Raw genomic sequence first — 20,343 nt, 5'->3', positions numbered from 1 at the left:
CCGGGTCTTTCAAACACTATCTTATGTTCTATAGTTACTCAAGTGTTCCGTTCCATCACCAAGTTTAGACCATTTAGCCAACACTCTTAATTCGTTCAAAAACTTTCATATTTCCCACACTTTCTCTATATATGCTCCATGTTCTCACTGTGCAAATAAGTGTGTAACTTACCACCTAGCTGTCACGGTGTTGATGGGCTAATCTCGGTTCAAAGTGTTCAAAATGCAGAACCATAAATCTGTTGGAAACTGTACTCCAGATTTGAAATGAACTTCTGTTCTCTCTTGGTGGCTAAGTGGTTAAAAGTTGGTTGTCATTCATGCACCAACACAAATTGGCACAAGTTCGAATGCTGGTCAAGGTAGGTATTGCCACAGGTGTGAGTTTTTTCTACTGAGGGATAGGAAATTCTATAAAATTAGGTATTTAGGGGCGTAACTTTCGAAATGATCAATTTCATGTGATATTGCTCGTGACTATAGGCCTAATTTATGAAGTCGACTGTGACTATGTGCTGTCCAGTGCTAATCTAGTATGGGTATATAATATATATATATATATATATATATATATATATATAATATATATGTGTGTGTGTGTGTGTGTGTGTGTGTGTGTGTTGTGTGTATGTATAACTGAATCACGAGAGTTTGGAACGTGATAAATGCATAAATAAAGGTATAAAAGACGTGGCTTATACCTTTATTTGTGTGTGTGTGTATATAATATATATATATATATATATATATATATATATATGTATATATATATATATATATATATATATATATATATATATATATATATATATATATATATATATATATATAAAGATATATGCCACGAAGGAAAATAAATGACGGAGTATCCGCGAGACCTTTCAATGTCCAAACGTCCTTTACTAGTTCGTCTGCTTAGTAAAGGACGTTTGGACGTCGAAAGGTCTCGCGTATACTCCATCGTTTATTTTCCTACGTGGCATATCTTTATTTATGGATTTATCACGTTCCTAACTTTCGTGATTCAGTTACATATTATCTATATATATATATATATATATATATATATATATATATACATAATTATACATATATATACATAAATCTGACAGGCATTAGTTAACTCCCAGCCAGGTAGAAAGAATGTATAAACCAAATGCAGGTATCCTTGAACCCTTTTCCCCACCTTTCAGAAAAAAAAAAAGGTCACCATTGAAGCCAGACGTGAGACTGACGTTATGCTTTGTTTCTTTCTCTCTCTCTTTCTCTCTTGCAGGAGGGGCTGTGAGCGCCGCTGGAGAGGAGGCCATCCGTTCGCTCCTGGCCTCCCTGAGGGAGTCGATGAAGGCCGATGGGGCCGGCGGTGGCGGGAACAAGGCCGGCGTCAGCCCCCTGGACCCTCTGGCGGTGGAGACCCAGGTCATCACCCACCATCATCCGGCCCTCAACATCACCGTCAGACTCACTGGAATGGGGCTCACGGTAAAGATTTGGGGACGCTGGTGGCACTACACACCTTTGGTACACACGAGGCCACACAGTCACTCGTATACATGTGTATGCAGTGACTAATGCTTATATATACACTCTCGAAGACATACATTATCTTACGGATATTATAAGAATTCATTCGGGAAATGAATTCTAATGATATCTTCGACAGAAGAAAAAGACGAGCCAAGCTCACACGGACAATCACACACGAACACACTCATGGCGTCCGCTATAAATACGAAAACACTCTCATGCAAAGCACGCAGAATGGTATCTAGATGAAATCTCTCTCGTATGACGAACACGCATCTAAACATGCAATACGCAAACATCGGGAAATTATACAAACAGGTGCAGTAGTCAGCAACAGCATTATTGGCAGTGTGGAAATGTGTGCTCTCTCTCTCTCTCTCTCTCTCTCTCTCTCCACGTACATTTGAATTTAGATGACACGCGTGCGTTTCTCTCCATTTCCACGCGTATAGATAATACATTTTTGAAATGATACAGGCATGAGCGAAACTGAATTTATTCTATAAATATTAATTTATTTGCTAATTCCTCTTGTTTATATTTCCCGTCGTGCATTGCTAGAAGTACTCCACTGTAGGCCTATATACCCGACTTGAAATATACGTAAACTTGTACCAAAATAAGAATGTTTTCTTTGAAGTGCTGTAGAAGCAGTACATTTACCGTTTAGATTTTAAATTTTCGAATAATTTCTTGTTATGATTTTAATAATATTGTTGTTATGATTCATGTTGTTGACTTTGTTGTTGTAACTGTTGTAGATACTAATCTCACCTTTCTCTGATAGGAATCTGATCCAGTGCATCTTGTTTAAGGCAATTGAATATTCTAGTAGTTCATCGCAGGAGAGAGAGAGAGAGAGAGAGAGAGAGAGAGTGGGGGTGGGGGTAGGGGAGGATATGGGGTGGGCTGGTGGCAGGCCAGTTCCATGTGAGGGATCACCTCGAGGGAATCACAGGAGACACTCACGGTGAATTCGCTAATTGCTACTTGCTTTGAACTTCGCCCGCTTGCTTTTCCTCTCTCTCTCTCTCTCTCTCTCTCTCTCTTTCTCTCTCTCTCTCTCAATTATGGATATGCGTAAACAGCTCGTTGATATGGGAGGAGACAGTAGCTGGATGGTTTTATTATTGTCCTCTATTTGAGAGGCGAACAAAAATGTCAAAACTAATTTGCGATGATAATGAACCCGGCTGTTTGATTGGCGTGGGAGAGACAATTTGAATTTTTAAAACTGTTTCCCTTTACTGTGTTCCTCATGAGATGATATGATGATGATATATAATATATATATATATAATATATATATGATATATACTGAAGATATAATATAAGGTATATAATATTCTAATATATATATAATAATATAGATTATATAATATACACATACTATTTGGACCACACTGGCGAACCTCTCTCTCTCTCTCTCTCTCTCTCTCTCTCTCTCTCTCTCTCTCTCTCTCACTGACATACATAGGCCTATACATACTGCATACACGCACACACGATGAACTAGACTATACGAGGATAGAAATAATGCGTACGCATACATACACTCTTCCGTAGCCTCCTCATTAGCAAGGCTTATTATTATTATTATTTTTAAAGTTCCCAGCCTCGTTAAAATAAATTTCAAGCTGATGGACCCAGAGACGACAGACAAGCGCCATGCGTTGCTCATAGCTCATTTTGATGACGGATAGTAGTGTCCCGTCGTTTTATTTCATGCTGGAAAAGAAGTTCTTGACCTCATTCGAACGTCGATTCTGTTGATTAATAATTTCCAAGAAAAAAAGCAATAAAAAATGTTTTACTTTGTTTTTATGTTTGTATATACGTATGTACTACATGTCTGGGTAATGATTTTCCAGCTCATATATTTTTATTTGTTATTTTGCAACTATTTTTGCTGGTTTCCTGTTTTGCCAAATGACGTTCGTATTATTATTATTATTATTATTATTATTATTATTATTATTATTATTATTATTATTATTATTATTATTAGTAGTAGTAGTAGTAGTAGTAGTAGTAGTAGTAGTATAGTAGTAGTATTGGGTCCAAATGGCTATCGCCATCGCACCTCAATGAGTTATGGTATATTACAGAGAAGAAACTCAAACAAACATAAACAAAGGAGGAATAAAACAAGCAAGGGAGGAGCCGTTTCAAAGACATATCCCGCTCCCACCTATTACTACTACTACTACTACTACTACTACTGAACTGTCAGTTTCAATAATGGAGACGAGAAATTGAAACGAGAATTAATCTTAAAACTCAGCAACAGAACCAGGAAGTGGCTGTCTAAAGGAATATAGTAGTAGAAGCAAAGTACTTAATGTAAGAGGCAAAGTTACAGTAGTAAAAGTATGGAATGGAGAAATTATGATAAAAAGGGAGCGATTTGATAAGGAAATGGAGTGAAAAATTAGGTAGAACTTTTTGCCATTTAATATTTTGCCCCAGTGGAGAATGAATTTCTCATGTATAGCAAAATTATTGTAAGATCGTTAATCGAAGTATAATAGAGACACGGCGGGTATATTTCCTTAATACTTAGAAATACCGAACCTACTTGTTAGCTTTGATGTCATCTGCAGACATAAGCTACTACGACTTTATACTAGCATTTTTTTTTATACCTAGTGGCCGCTCACGGGTACATCGAGATACTTCGTGTCATGATTCCAGTCGCAGAGTAGCATTATTTTCCAGCTGTGCATTTTTCTTTTAAATTTAAATGATGGTGAGTTTAGCAACCTCTGTCCCTATCTAGCCCAGGTTCAAAGGCAGCAGGGAAAGGTTACAGGAGTGAAACCGTGTAGTTTAACAGGAACCTAAGTGACAGGTACCTCTTAGGCAGAGGTGTACCTTTCCTTATTTTTGATGTTAAGGGACGTTCTCTAGTCTGTTTTTTTTAAACTGTCTAATGTTAATTTATCGTCTCAAGTGGGATAATCTTCATATTCCAGTCACCTGACCAAACAGCATTAGAAGAATTACCAAGTAGGCACTCAATTTTCAGTATTTGACTTGTCACTAAACTGTGTTCTCCTACCGGCAGGGCCTGTCCGACTTCATGATAGATGATGTGAGGGTGAACGTCCAATTACTGACGATTGTTGTCAGTCTGTCGTACGATACGCTGCTCCTGGATGGAGAATACGAACTTCATGGGAAGTTGGTGAAGGTCATTCCCCTCTCGGCTCGAGGGCCCTTCACTGTCACTACCAACAACTCTCAGGTAAACGTAATTAAATCTCTCTCTCTCTCTCTTAGAGTTCATTGCACTTGCTGACCTCGGCAAAATGGGAACCTGATACAATTTAACTTTGTTCCGAGGACTTCCAAATATTTTGATGTGCTTTTGGAAATTTGCAGAGAACAAAACTTATTTTTAGTACTAACATTCACGTTGAATACCTGCTATATTGTTTTGTGAATTCCATGTTTAAAACGTCAAAAACACAAGAAATTAACAGCTAACTGAAACGGCAACTTTTAGCTTTAACAATTCTGTTGGGGTCCTTTAACAAGTAGTGCAAGAGTAGTTGCAGTGCCATCATAAATTCTGTGCATGATTTATAAGGAAATGGTTTGCAGTAGTTGTGTTGCTCTGATTTCACTAATTCACTGATTTTTTTTATTGGAATATATGTATATCCACAGTATTCACTGAAAATTCTCCTATTCTCATTTCATTGATAAATATTCACTAATTACTGTATTTTCATATAATTTTCATTTCTAAATTAATTTTTTTGTAATAAAACTATTAAAATACTCATGTATAAGCATTTTAGAAGGTTCTCTTAGTGTTTGAACAATCAAAATAGGCAGTTATGAGCAGTTTTAGAGGAGTGTCAAGTATTCGCACGTTTTAGCTATTTGTGGGGACTTGTGGTACACATCCCCGTGAATGCCAGGGGGTCGACTGTATTGGTTTTCATGTAATTTGAGAGCTGAAACTTTTCTTTTCATGAAAAGAATTAGGGAAAGCAGCATGTTAGTAGGACTTCCTCTTAGCTGCTCAATGGATTTTTTTTTGTGACAGTGACTTTCATGGAATGAATATATTATATAGTTGTTTTGTATTTACAACAGGTTTGGTTTTGTATGTTGTGATCCTTGTTAATTATGAAATGGGGTCATGTTTCTTGTTGATTATGGGGTCGTGATCCATAGCAAGAGCAAGGGTGGAATGGGGTTAAAACTACAAAGCTGCTCCTCTTATCACAGGTTACTCTTCGAGCAAGATTAAAGGAATGTCGAGGTCGCCTGGAGGTGAGGGAGCTCAACAGCGATTTGATTTTGGAGGGCGTTCGTTGCAGGCTGAGTCAGATGACGGGTGGTGCCCTTGTGAGCAAAGTCCTCAACTCCCTCTTGACTGATCTGTTGAGGAGAGAAAGGCATCGACTGGCCCAGGACCTCAGTGCAGTTTTGAAGACACTCCTGAACAATGAGCTCAAGAACTTCAACCTTGGTGTATCCCTCCAGCTTCTTCGGACCAGTGACAAGTACATGCGTAGGGGTTCATTGTACTAGTCATTGGCTTGGCATGAAGTTTTATTTTCATCATTTAAATTACAGTTATCATCATTATTACATTTGCTTGCTTTTTAGAAGTAAGATGGTTTATTTTCACTTACATTTATTTTTTTGTGATCCAGGGTAGAACAGTCTACCAGACTCCCTAGAATGGCAAATGAAATATAGCTACTCAGTCATATCTTCATCAGGAAGCAGTTTCTGGAATCATGCCTTGTAAAGGATTGAAGAAGACTAACATAATTCATTCTAATAAATGCACTGCCTGAAGTTGGAAATGCATGCCAATATATTTGCTACCTTAGAAGAGATTCTTGATGACCTTAACAGAGATTCTGTTTGAGTTGCATATGGCCTTGTATACAGCATCAAACACCAGGAACCACGAAAGTCTTTTCCAAAGCTTGTTGCGATGCGAAGTTACGAGTATATTGAATGATCATGGCAAGTGTTCATTGAACCGTATCCTGTGTAATGATCAAAAATGAAAACGAGAGATACTGTGTGCGTGCCAAATTACACCCACTGATAGGGCCAAGTCAGTTGCCAAATCAATGTTGTGAATCTTTTTGCACTTGAGTGAATGTGCCGTTTATGCCGTTATGTACTGCGTTGATCACCAAAAAGACTTTATTGCGCCAATATCGTGTGAAGAGTTTTGAGTCTCTTAAGCATATGAAGTTTGCATGCTGCATGAAGTCACTTCAGAATTCATAGAGATCGCCTTCCACCCGACAGAAATCATTATCAAATTGTGCCTCGTCAGCGAATGTGTCAAAAGTACATAGAATCTTGAACAAAATTCCATGAAATGTAAAAGCATATATTGAAAGACTGAAAATTTGTAAGTTTCATTATTGTCATTTATTTGTCGTTACTAGTATATGTACCCAGATGAACAGCTGAGGTAAAGCGTAATGGCATTTTAGTGTAACATGTAACAGATATTTACATAACATGTTCTTGGTATTTCATGCATAATTGCCAGTACAGTACAGCAACATTGTTAGAACTCTTGGATGATTTTTTACATTTTAATTTCATAAATAGATTGAATTTCCGAGGTTAGTGTTGCCTAGTCTCGCTGGGATTTTATATCTTATAGTGATATTTATTTCTTTCAGTTAAAAGGCTGTGATATGTCAAATGTTACCATAGCATGCACATACCTTACTCATGCATATTATTAGCATATACAGTAGGTATGAACAGTATTTATATGTGTGTGCAAAGACAAAGATACATTCATATATATATGTATATAGTATATGTAGGATACATAGTATATGAAAAGAATATATGTATAGGCACACATCCATCGAATAAGTCTCTCTAACTAGGTGCAGCACATCCCTTAGCTAGTCAGAAATAGTATATATCTGTTCCCTTATACAGTATGTATGCCACGTGAATCATGACATTTGCTGTTTTCATCTGTTTTCTGACTTACATTTTGTTTGTATTAAGCACTGCTAAGTATAAAGTAGCTGCAAGAACCGGGGAAATGGAAGCTTCGTTGATCTTGAAAACTATTGTTGATCCTTAATCAAATGACAGAAGAAGGGATTACACGTGTCACTTTTTTTTAATATTTAATGCAGGATACAGCATCACAAAATATCCCATAACGCTTTTTCAAAACCAAAATATTTTGTCTAAGGCACTTTCACTTTTCTTTGCGTTTATGTATGCCTTATTCATCATAAATTGCGATGGCTATACCTGATTCATGTATATGATACATAAATCATTGAGTACAGTATATATGTATATGCATAATAGATATGTTGAACATATACTGATGGTTGTGTTAACTTATAATTTTTAACTTTTCCCGTACCTTTCATATATAACATGAATGATGACTAATATTAGCCATTAAGAAATCTTATCGGCCACAACGATAAATCTACATTTTAAATGCTGTATGTTACCCTTCTTGGAATCCCTTTTCTGAAAATGCATTCAGGTCTACATAATTTTTCCTCTCTGGCTCTGGCTGAAAAGACTTACTATAAAAGGAAAATATTGCAATGCATTCAATAACCCATAATACTTTTGGGCTTCTATATAAAAATGATCCCTATATAACTATTTATCTTCTGTATATGTAAGTATGTACCTTGTGATAGATCTGGAAGGACTTACATTTAATAAGTTGAAAAATTAGGTTGATACCTTAGCACTCCTTCCCCATTTGAATCTGCTGACTAAATAAGTTTTATCGCCCTTGTTATTCTGTTTTTAAAAGTCAAGTTGCAGATTAAAATTTTTTATTAGAAAATTCCAATATCAAGGTATCATTTTTAATGAATTTTGATTCAACATGCTTAAGTAGAGACTTATCATCATTTTGCACACACATGTACACGTATTCTTTTTATATACTATGTACTTTTATACATAAATATATATATACATATATATATATATATATATATAATTGTATAAAATTTGCATGTACATTAGTTCTGTATACATATAAAGTACATACATGTTAACTTGTTATTAATGGTTGTAGATATAAAACAAATCTGTTGTTATTAGAATTACGTATTATAGTTTATTGAGTATTTCGAGTATAAATTGGTACTGTTGTAGATTTCAATTTGATTACTGTTACTTGGACTACAGAGATTTTAAGTTAAACTCTTAGTACAGTATCTGATTAGGTGTGTGTGTGTGTGTAATCAAGTCGATGTGGTAATGATTTCTATTCCTTCAGTGAACACTGGCCATTACTTTTTATCTTAAAGTTTGAAAGAACACTAACAGGAGACCACTAGTTTGAACAAGTAGTACTTTTAAGGCAGGTAAGAAATATCCTAAAAAATTTCAGCTCATATTATTTCTCAGGATTTCTGGATGAGATCATGCTTGTCCACTCCTTAGAAGTCGCTCATTCTCAAATGCGAAATGAAGACTATTGTACTCACGAACTAATTACATGTGTCATACTAAGCGGATACCTCCAGGATTTCAGGTAGGGATTACACTGAAAATTAGTTTCAGGGCCAAGAGGCACTGAAAAGAGCAGTGTGGGCTGTAGTGCCTTAAGTTGGAGAAACCATATGAGTTGGAGAATCATAACTGGTGGAGGTCTCGGATGCTTTGGACTTAAAACCTCATCAGTGAGTAATGATTTGCATGTGTTATTATTATATGCCCAACATTGTCATCTGTCATATACATTTCTGTATTGTATACTACTTTATACATGCATATGCAGTAAATGATGTGTATATATACATACACCATCTGCCTCTTGAAGCTTTGGTCTTAATACTTCTTCCTCTTAGGACAGGGTAGGGTAGCAACTATGACAATCCCTTTTCCACTCTTGCATGAAGAACATTGAGCTTAGAGCTACAAATTGTTTTTATTTTTTCAGGTTCACTCATCACTTGAAGCATGTATGTGACTGACAGCAGTTAGTAGAAGAAAAGAATATTGCATAGGACATCCTTGCTCCATAACAATTCTAATAGTACTATATCTTCATCTCAACAGATGATTTACACATAATACAAAGCTTTATGACAGAGATAATAGTCTTCAGCTTCATTAAATTGAAAATCAATAGGAATTAATATAAACGTTACGGTTTAATGCAGTTATGAAAAATAAATTTTGCATGTCTGTGATTATATTAGATACCCTAAATGCAGCTGCAGGGTATGTGAACTACAGTACTGTATATGAATCAGGCTGAATATATTATTCTTCATATCTTCCACACAAACTTGATTGGTTGCTATCATTCAAAACAAAGATTTTTTGATTTTCATATTGTTATGTATGATTTTTTCCCTCCTGTTTTCTTCTTCTCTACTTCTAAACTTGTCTTTTTACCCAATCAGTGATGCTGTGTAGTGGCTCGTACAGGCTGCCGCCCACCGCTCCTTCCTTCTAAGCTCTTCTTCTTGCTTTTGTTTCTGCTGAGGTGAGAGATCTTGAATATTAGAATAAAAGCACTTTGGCCAAACCAAAGAAGCCGGATGTGACTCACTAGATTCTCGCCTTGTCTCCAAGTTGATCTACATCAAGGGTAAAATGACCTTTAATTAGTGAAACTCAACAAACTTTTGTTTTTTCTTATCTGTCAAATTATATATAAATTTTTCTGCAATGATCAGGAAATACTTCATGCTGATGGTAAATTACAGTACTTACCAGTCTATAAACTAGTGAAAAAAAGCAAGGATATCAAGAAAAACTGTAAATCAATTAGTGTCTTAAGTGGAAATGCTAAGATAAAATTTTTGGTAGACTTAATGGGTGAATGTGGACATCAGACCTCATTATGTTCAACCAAAGAGGAGGAGGAGAATTAAGGGTCATTGTGGAACACTTATTATTCCTGTTCTTTCTACCAAGATATTGTGAATGTTGTGTGAAACAAGTTTGAAACTTAGCAACACTTATAACATGTTCTCATGTAAAGAACACTTCATTCAACAACATTGCTATTGGTTGCATGATCATGATCAACAGGGTTTGGTCAAATGGATATCAAGAACTGTAGTTGCTAATTTTACATTTGAACTATTGGACCTCGTTCTTTTTCTTAACTTTCAATGGATTTGGTTTCATGCTCTCTTTTGAATGACATCAGTATTATAAGTAACTATTGTGCCTACTGGTTAATTGATAGTAATCTATTCAATTGCAAGTACAATCTCACAGTATTCGAGTTTAAAGCACTATTATTATTCTCAAGCTTAGATGCAGTGCAAATTTGAATGTTACATGTGTGATTGTAGTTGTGTCTTATTGTTTCTATTTCCCTGAATAAACTAGTATCTACACTTTGTGACGTGGGTACCAGGGTTCTCACATGTACTCAGATAAGCCATATTCAAACCATGAAACATATCCATATGAATTAGGATCGCGTACAATTAAATGTAAATGTACACAGTAAAAATGTGTAAATAAAAATAAATACGATTGTAGAATAGAATAATAATTTCAGTGTGATGTCTTTAGCTCTAGTCTGTTGAGATAATGGTATTGCTAGGCATTATCTGTGTGCATTGGGATTGTTTAATGGACTACAGTTTTGGATGAGCAGCCCGTCTCAACTCTGAAAATTATGGTAAGTTCAGAATTTTCACTCATTACATTTTCCATTGGCTAGTAGACATCAGGTGATCTGTTGCTGCAGGAGGCTTAAATAAGACCCAAGGTTGTAGGGGCTTGAAGAGTGTCCATTCTCAAACGACTCTTTTGATAAGAGTCATAGGGTACTCAGAAATCTATAGTGTACCTAATTGTTAGTGGTAGTTATAGAAATTGGACTTAAGATGATTACATGAGGATATATTCCTTTACCCATTTTTTATTTGCTTGGCATATGTCAATTGTTAGTATTACCAACTGATAGAAAGTATTTGATTGATATGTGAAAGGAATAATATCATTTGGATTGAAGTTTTAATGACATAGGGTCCAAATCTTGGTGTCTTTGCATAAGAATTTAGATCCTGTTTACTAGGAGGAATAGCAGTAGCTTTCAAGAAACATGAATTGTATAGAAATAATGCTGTTAGTAGTGGCAGTCAGTGCCCTTACCTTTGAAATGGCATTCATTGACTCATAGGTAGACTGAATGATAAACGTCCAGTAATGTTATACTTTTGCCAATGGTATTTTAAATCAAGTTGGAGGTTCCGAGGGCCTAATCTGTATCTGGTTCAGGGTAGATGATAATGTTTTGCTCTTGTGGGTTAGATAATTAGTTTCTTAAACTAATTGTGCAATACAGTGCAGAAGACTTTTCCTTCTTTCAAATGTGGCACAGTCAGTTTTGCTTAGATAATTTGTCATCTGATACATATCTTTTATTGAAATGACTTTCTGTGTTGTGTATATTTATTATTTGTAGAGGGTTAAATATATTTATTTTTCCAAATGTTTCACCAAGATGATTTACAAAGTATGAGCAACACCCATAAAAGTTTGCACTGCACTATAGTTATTTTTATTTTGTCTAAGTATGGTGTCTGTGTTATAAATTTTATTTGCAATATATATTCAGATTGCTGGTGCATTGCAGTTTGATAATCTGTTAGCATTGTATTCATAAAAGACTCGAGGCTTAAAACCACTGTAACAATAGAAGCCTCATGGCACAGAGAAATGATTATGAAAGCTACATTGATTTCCTGTCTTGATATGCAGCGACATGTTTATTGTAGTACTCATCCCAGTAATAAGAAAAAGAAGCTGGGTTCTTTCATTTGAGGGAAAGAAATTTCTACAGAAAGTGTATAAGAGTTTTTGGTATAAAAATGTAATGCTGCTGCTATACAGTATCAGAAATAGTACCATGTTAGAGTAGATTCAAAGACTGACTATGATTTCAAGATTGTATCAAATAAACAGACTTCTACAAGAGGAACAGGTCTGTCATTTTCTGTGTATTGGATGTTGCTGTAGCTTTAGAGCCATCAGTATTACATCCTAATTGATAATTTACATATCTAAATTGATCAACAATCACAAGGCAAATCAGTGTAGATATCATAACTTTTCTAAGGTTAGTTTACAGTCATATGAATTTTCCAGAAAATAATTTTCAATTTTACTTGTTATCTTTTATATACCATTTCTTTATACTTTATAAAGGGGTAGAAAACTTTGGTGTTCCACTGTCTTGAATGATCATTATATATACAGTAAGTTGCAGTGTATTTGGTATCTTTAACTGTATTGCATTATCACTGCGTGTTTTGTACATTTTTACTCCAAAAAAGTAAAATCTCAATATACCATGAGAGTCAGTTTTGCTCTATTTTGTGAATGGTGAGTACATTTATAAGTGAAGGATGTAAAACTGGTCACTGTTGGAATAGTATATACTGGATTTTGAATTGAATTCTCACGTCATATGAAAGTTACACCATCAGCTAAGTAGCGTACAATATAGAGATGAATCTGGAAATCATGTTGAAACTATTTGCCATGTCATTGCTATATGATGGTTTAGTAAAAGTGATAGCCTGGTGATATATATAAGAGAAACTGCTAATCTTGGCTGTATGCATAGATCTGTTTATTAACTTATTTTCATGTGCATAATGAAGTTGACTTTGAATATAAAGCTTACTCATGTTTAAAGCAGGATGGAAATGTCTTGCACCAAACAATCTGCATTGTAGATAGCAGAGGGTTATGTGAGAGTATGATGAAGGTATTGACCATATGTTGTCTGAAGTTATGTAGATTTAATTGATGCTTATACTTATTTTCAAGTATCCTGTGGGATAATCTTACAATAATTTATAATTAAGAAATATATGAATGAAAAGTTTTATGATATATGATAGTCTTCCAGTGTTCTTTCTGATCTCAGCCTAGATTCATTAAGTGTTGTATGCTGTTCTTTTGAAAATCAGAAGGATTATGAAAAATCTGGCTGTGAGAAGTTTTTGAGAATGTCACAGTATTATAGTGGTACGCAAGTGTTCTTGCAGTATGAAGTCTTGTGTTCAAATTGTTACAAATTCCAGTCTTACAAACTTGTGTTTAAAATTACTGCATTTCATGAATCTAGCCTAAGGTCTCTTGAGTCTTTGGCATACTGGAAACCAATTCACTTTCATCACTGGACCTATCTGGGAGATTATGGGTACTATAAAGATTGCCTCTTGTGCTGCATTCTTATTTTTAATATTTTTTTCTGTTGTTTGGACCTTGACAAGCTACTATCATGTTATGTGCTGCTCATTTGCCAATGTAAGAAACTTCAGTTAATCATTTTTTGACAATCTTTTTCCCACTTTGTCAAGAGGATGAATTTTTTTATCTTTTTATTTTCGAAGGGTCAGTCCTCAAGATTAACTGAGCATAGATTTTGGGAACCTACTGTAGATTCTTTCTCTCTCTCTCTCTCTCTCTCTCTCTCTCTCTCTCTCTCTCTCTCTCTCTCTCTCTCTCTCTCTCTCTCTCTCTCATCAGTTCATGAAGTGGTTTCCAGATAAAATGTACAGTGTACCTGATTCTCCATAAAACTTTCTTGTTCTGAATTACTGTTTTAAAAGGGTGCAGCCTCTCTCTCTCTCTCTCTCTCTCTCTCTCTCTCTCTCTCTCTCTCTCTCTCTCTCTCACACACACACACACACACATCCAAGCATATTCAAATTGAACATTCAGTCCTTGTAATTTTTGAGAGAAAAAAATGTAAGTAGGAGTGGTTAGAGCGATATGTGTTCGGTAGATTATATAATTATGATATTGATGAGCAGATTTCACTAAAGTTATTAAGTACAAGAGAATATTATTTACAAAAAAACTGAATTTAACTATGTACAACTTTCGACAGACCCTAGGAGTCAAGAATTAGTAGTAGTGGTTGCAGTGAGACAAAAAAAAAAAAACTTGCATAAGAGTGTATAGGAGCTAACAGAAGTTACATTATGAGTATCATTTAATAGAAGAGTTAAAAGATATCTAATTCTATAAGGATGATGATTAGGGTTTCCAAAGAAGTGGGGCTTATGGGTTATCAAAAACTAGAAATGAATATGTAAGAGTAGCAGTTTCATTGTAGGGTGGCAATTCAGCGTTACCGCTTTTGTGATGTGCTAAGTTTCTAATGATAGATCATGCCTAGTTGGATCCATAGAAATTTAATGCTGTTTGTAGGAGGTGATATTGCTTAGAGAATGACTGTAAATGGACTGGACTACTTAATAGGATGAGTCGGGTAAGGAATGGGATACAGTTCTGTTAGTGAATATTCATTTATTTGGACCAGAAACTGAATTTAGATATTCCAACTCCACTTTTTCCTTTGTTCATACAATGCAGTAGAATTCATATTTTGTATTTCCTGTTTGATAAGTTTGATGCATGAAGATAAGACAACACTGAACAGACTGAAATTCGCTTTAAGACACAGCATTCAGGTACAAAATGTAAAGTGTGTCTCTGACTCAACTTTGAAAGCCACTGTCAGATTTTGTTTGTCACAGAACATTGTCTTCCAATCACATAATAGTATTACTGATGCAGTTGGGCAGCTGGCTTTAGTCTTATTTCTTATAGAGATCAGTATATGTGCAGAAGTAAACCTCCATTTCATCTTTGAGGTATCATTTGACATTGCCTTTGTTGACAACAAAAGTCTAATTTAGGCAAGTATTTTTTTTCATTGTTGATGATAAAAATACCTGCCTACATTAGGGTAACAAAATTGTTGACAAGTAAAGTTTGTCACATGCTCTAATTTAGGCAAGTATTTTCATTATTGTTGAAAGAAGGACATTCACTTGAAGCAGACTTTTAAAAAGGCTTATTATGTGTACTTCTGAGTGAGTTCATAGTTTTTTATACTATACCCTTTTAACTATATAGCATTCTTTGCAGCTTGTGAACTGCATTGCTGTTCTGTCATTTTTTTTATTTACCGTAGGAATTCAGTATGTAATGATGTAAAAAGCACAAAAAACAAAAATCAAGGCTTCTGTCACTGTAGTGTCCCTTCTTTGGTACTGTATAATGCCCCTCTGAAGATATACACGGTAGTCTTATTCCCATTTTAGGATCTGATTTAGGTGAACAATTTTTGAGAAGGCATTACAGTATAGTTCACTGTTACCCGCAGAGATATAAAGGCAAGGCATTTTAGTCAAGTGGTTATAAATGGAGGGAAATGTTCTGTGACTGGAAATTGTATTGGTTGTTAGTGTTATAAATGTTTTGTAACAAAAAAAATGGATTTTGTGTAAAGGTTTGATGTAGACATCTGGAGAAACTGGCTGCATTTTTTGAAAGGGTAGTGGTGAAGTATAGAATATAAAGGTGGTAAAGTAAAATGAAATTATAAAATCAGAATCTCCTGTTAAACTACAGTAAAAGATTTGTAAGATGTCAATGGTGCTGATAGTTATTAAGATGTCAGTAGAGTTGGAATGGACATTTATATATAGCATTCTCTTCAGCAGAGAGGAAAAGGTAATTTTGAATAATGTTTTAGATAAAGAGTAAGCAAATTGTTTTCAGACAGTCAAAATGTAATATCAAGACTCCAGGGATCAGTTCTCAGACAGCCAAAATGTAATATCAAGGCTCTTAGATCAGTATTTTTCTTTTCCTAACTGGGCATAATGTCAGATTAGATAAACAAATTCTCTTTGCATCCTAGTAATCCAAATGGTCAGTCACAATGACCAAAGATGACATTTGTATACCACCGAGAAAACCTCTGCACATTGGCATTTGACAGTTAGCTTAATGGATTTAAGAGTCACTACAAGAATAGCTGAATCTCGTTTTTGTAAATTGTGTGGACAAAACAGTGTTAATAAAGCTAAGTACTCTGTATTTAAGAAAGCCATATATGTACTATATATATCTAGATATATAAGATATACTCTTTCATTGCTCGATGGAGTGGTGCTTTAGCCTGACCAATCTCAGACTCCAGGTGTGAATTCTCCATATGTCAGTATCAAAACAAGATATAATACAAATGTATGTTAGAGGTGAATTAATGTACAATCTTTGTAAGATTTAAAAACCATCATTCATTTTGAACCAGTGACTGATGAATTATCAAAATATATACGATATCTAAACTTTACTGTCGTCTGCAATTTAGTTTCTGTCGCTAAAGAGATACTTTTGAATCTCAAAATCAGTGATGGTTTGCAAATGACGTCGTCCAGTGTAATTGCAAGTCATTAGATGTGATCTAGTGATGCGGAATAGATCAGTGCACTGTCTCTCTGATTTGATCCTTCATTATTATTCTGCTGAGCGTCTTTTGGCCTCTCCTTGCCACCCCATGGACCACGATGGGTTTTAACTCGCACCCTGCTTTTTTATTATTTTCCTTTGTACCGTCTACTATCCAAATGCTGTAGTACTCTCAGACTGCCATCATATTACCATAGAAAAGTAATTTACAGTACAGTAGTTGTCATTACTGATAAAATATTGAAAATATGTTTGATAATATTTGTCTCACTATGTTTTAGAGTTCAGATTTTTGAGAGCTGGTGTTATCAGTTGCAATTGGGAAGGCATAATTGCCAGGATTGCTCGTTTTGTTGAATTTCACTTGGTAAACTCTCACATTTTCTCTTAGGTATATTTCCCTTCTGCTTCGTTGAGGACTGCTGTTTCGTTTGTGATAAGGCCACTTAGTTTTCCCATCCATTTTTTATTCATCCTGTTTGGACTTGATTAAAAATGAGGACTCTGAATTTGATACATATTATTATTATCATTGTTGATTTTACTTTGGTATCATCAACAACAGTATTTTTCAAGGTTGAGCAATAAGGTTATATAGGTTATAAGATTCACTATGGAGTGCTGAACTAATTGAGTTTTACTGCATAAAAGTTCATGAAACCACAGTGAGGAACACCCCCCCCCCCCCCCCCTTTTTTTTAAATAAAATTATCAGTAAATTAAAATACTGGGTGGCATTGACATATGTTACCTGTTTATCAGTCCCTTCTCTCCAAATTCATATTCAGATTACTAGCAAGATTAAAGAGGTTGGAAGCTAAAGTTCCCCATGCTTTTGCAACCTGTGCGAACAGTAGTTATGATTTCATTTCAGAATGAGGATTTCCCCAGAAATAATGTTGTGGTACAGTATTTAATCACACCATTATAATATAGTGTATATTCAAAGAGTAAAAGGTTTGTAACATGGTTATGATTGATATTACAGTAGGTCTTTAGTAGTAACAATCCATTTTCAGTATGGCATGGTGGAGTAAATACTGTACATATTTATGATATTGCTCAAGATTGTGATACGGTCCACTTTTTAGAATGACATGAAACTGATGTAGCATAATAGGATATATTATCAAGTCATTTCCATATTGATGAGTTCAGTGTGCTAAATCAAGTCCTTAATAATAGAAAGAATATACATACTATACTCTAAAGTAATCATTTGTCAAACAAGATCATTCAGTTTGCAGTATGTATACTGTCTTCATACTTACATTATGGACATATTCAGGGAACTGTAGAAGGGGGGTGGGGTTGTTAGCAGGGTGATTACAATTTTCAACCTGTCAAATTGATAGAATACAATCAGGTAGTTTAATCACAGTTTCAGTCAATTGTTAGTCCAGGCCCAAAACACTAAGCTATGTAGCAGAAACAATGCCATAAACATTCCAAGTATTTTGGTTGTCAGTGCTCCGAGTTTTTGTACATTTTGGGTCATTCGGTTATTTAGGAAGTTAATGGTTACAAGGAAAATGTTAGACAAAGATGTTTTGGATTTGTTATTACACCAGCTAAAGTTGCATTATACCTGGAGTAGATTTGTTATAGTAAGGACCAGTATATTAATGTTAATGAAAAAGGCTAAAAACATGCATAAAGACAACCTTATTGCTCACAGAATTTTTTTTTCTGTCAGAGACTAAGAAAGCATTACTTGAATTACAGTGACTTCTTGATAAGGCTATTGACAGTAGTTCTAAGGGTGGGTAACAGGTGTCACACCTTGCCAGGATCTGAAAAAAATAAAAACTCCGAAAAGTAGGACCAAACAATTTGTAACCATAATACACTGAATCAGCTCTCAGGTTTTTAAGAGATTATTATCTGTACACTTACATAGCAGTTTATCAGCTTGATTTCCCCACCCACTGTTGCACATTAATTTACTTTTATATTTATTTAAGAGTAATTTCTGCGAATGCAAAAGTAGATAACAAAAAGTCAATAGAGATGCTTGTGCACTCTGGTATGAGAACCTTTTAATTCATTATGTACACAATAAGCTTTCTTCCTATGAGTTATCTTGAAGTTATGCCTTTGTAATTATGTACTACACTACTGTCAATCTGTTAGGTGTCTGAAATAACCTACAGTCAGCAGAATGTTTCGTAATTTTTTTCTTTGAAAATCTATTTTATGAAACGTAAAAAAAAAAAGTGACATTTACTATGAAACTAATGACTTCAATTAAACTTACAAATAAAGGCTATGCAAAGCACTCCATGTCACTGCCACATAAAATAGATTCTTTCATTTTAACGAGTGAATATACCATATCTTGATAAAATGGAAGGAAGAACTAGTATATAAAAGAGAATGAGTGGATTGTAAGTAAATTACTCTCGGATGTTTGCTGATAAACATGTTCAAATGCCTCTCACCAAAATGTATTATTTGTATATATATGAAAGGCTCCAAAGAAGCTGTCATTATTAACATTGTTAAAAGTGTGCTGGATTGGTCCAAGGGTGGTAGGGTGAGCAGAGACAGAAACCCCAACATGTGATATATGTATCCTCGCCTTCAAGGGGCTTTTTCTTAAAAAGCCTTAACCAAAATATAGCATTCCTGTTTAACCGGGCTTTCATTATGATATACCTGTCAAAAGAAAGAGCTTAGTAATGAGAATATTATCCATCGAAGAATAATATTGATCGTTTTTTTGGTAATTAGTTCAGAAACGTCACTAGCTTTTTTGGGGTTCACGTTGCAGATACGGGTAGGTAATGGTTCAAGGGTTAAGCTAAAGACGTTTATAAATGTTAAAAAACGAGGGAGTACAGTACCGTTGTGAATAATGTAATAACAACCATGAAGGAGAAAGATTATAAAGCAAAGCTGTCAATTTACGAAGCTCTACCCCTCACGAGGGTAACATAGCGGAGTAGTGCCGCCAGTTTACCTCATACAGTACAATGTAGGCATTACTTAAGGTTCTTTGCAGCCCGATTTCGTCCCCTAGCTGCAACTCCTTTCACTCCTTTTCTGTACTTCCATTCATATTCTCTAACATCGTACCGTCCACTCTTTCGTATCACTTCATTCACAGTGCATTCAACTCACGAGGTTAATGTAATGTGGCCGCAACTGTGTTTATGGGAGTCGGTGGCCATTAGGAACCAAGAAGACCTTGAGGGGAAGGGAGCGCCGTTGTAAGTAGTTCTATTTCAGTTACTACTACTACTCAGTCCAGTCGCCGGCTGCCGGTCCGTCAAGTTCACCTGTCAAGTAAGCACTCCTCCATTTTCTCCCGTTTTCATTGGAGTATTTTCGGGATTAATCTAGGCAGGTTTGTTTCATTATTCGTATAACTGCCATTACTAACGTCAGTGCAATTTAATCCTTTAATATGTAGCATTGTTTGTGCTCTTTGTATGTGACGTGCCCTGACTTTTCATTTTTTATTGAGGTTAACTACTACTATAGTCGATTCATTTAAGGTAGATTCTTGAGCCTACGAGACGTTTGTTTGGCGGCCTCTGATTGGCTGGTAGCGGGAGG

General features: G+C 35.2%; 1 protein-coding gene across 6 annotated transcripts in view; it reads left to right on the top strand.

Moving 5' to 3' along the window:
* Positions 1–19,418, top strand: part of LOC135208523 (uncharacterized) — a 57,269-nt gene extending 37,851 nt beyond the window's left edge. For 3 of the 6 annotated variants that reach the window (XM_064240806.1, XM_064240810.1, XM_064240811.1), the window contains exons 2-5: positions 1,277–1,482; positions 4,595–4,774; positions 5,770–6,047; positions 9,470–19,418. In XM_064240806.1, coding sequence (XP_064096876.1) covers positions 1,277–1,482; positions 4,595–4,774; positions 5,770–6,047; positions 9,470–9,503 — 698 coding nt within the window. In that variant the 3' untranslated portion in view covers positions 9,504–19,418. Of the gene's footprint in view, positions 1–1,276; positions 1,483–4,594; positions 4,775–5,769 lie in introns of all 6 variants that reach the window. The other 3 variants (XR_010313184.1, XM_064240809.1, XM_064240807.1) reach the window with 3 other exon arrangements.
* Positions 19,419–20,343: the final 925 nt, after the last annotated feature.

Source organism: Macrobrachium nipponense, chromosome 35, assembly GCF_015104395.2.
Source record: "Macrobrachium nipponense isolate FS-2020 chromosome 35, ASM1510439v2, whole genome shotgun sequence".
Taxonomy (NCBI): Eukaryota; Metazoa; Arthropoda; class Malacostraca; order Decapoda; family Palaemonidae; genus Macrobrachium; species Macrobrachium nipponense.
This window is presented reverse-complemented; position numbering and strand designations above follow the sequence as displayed.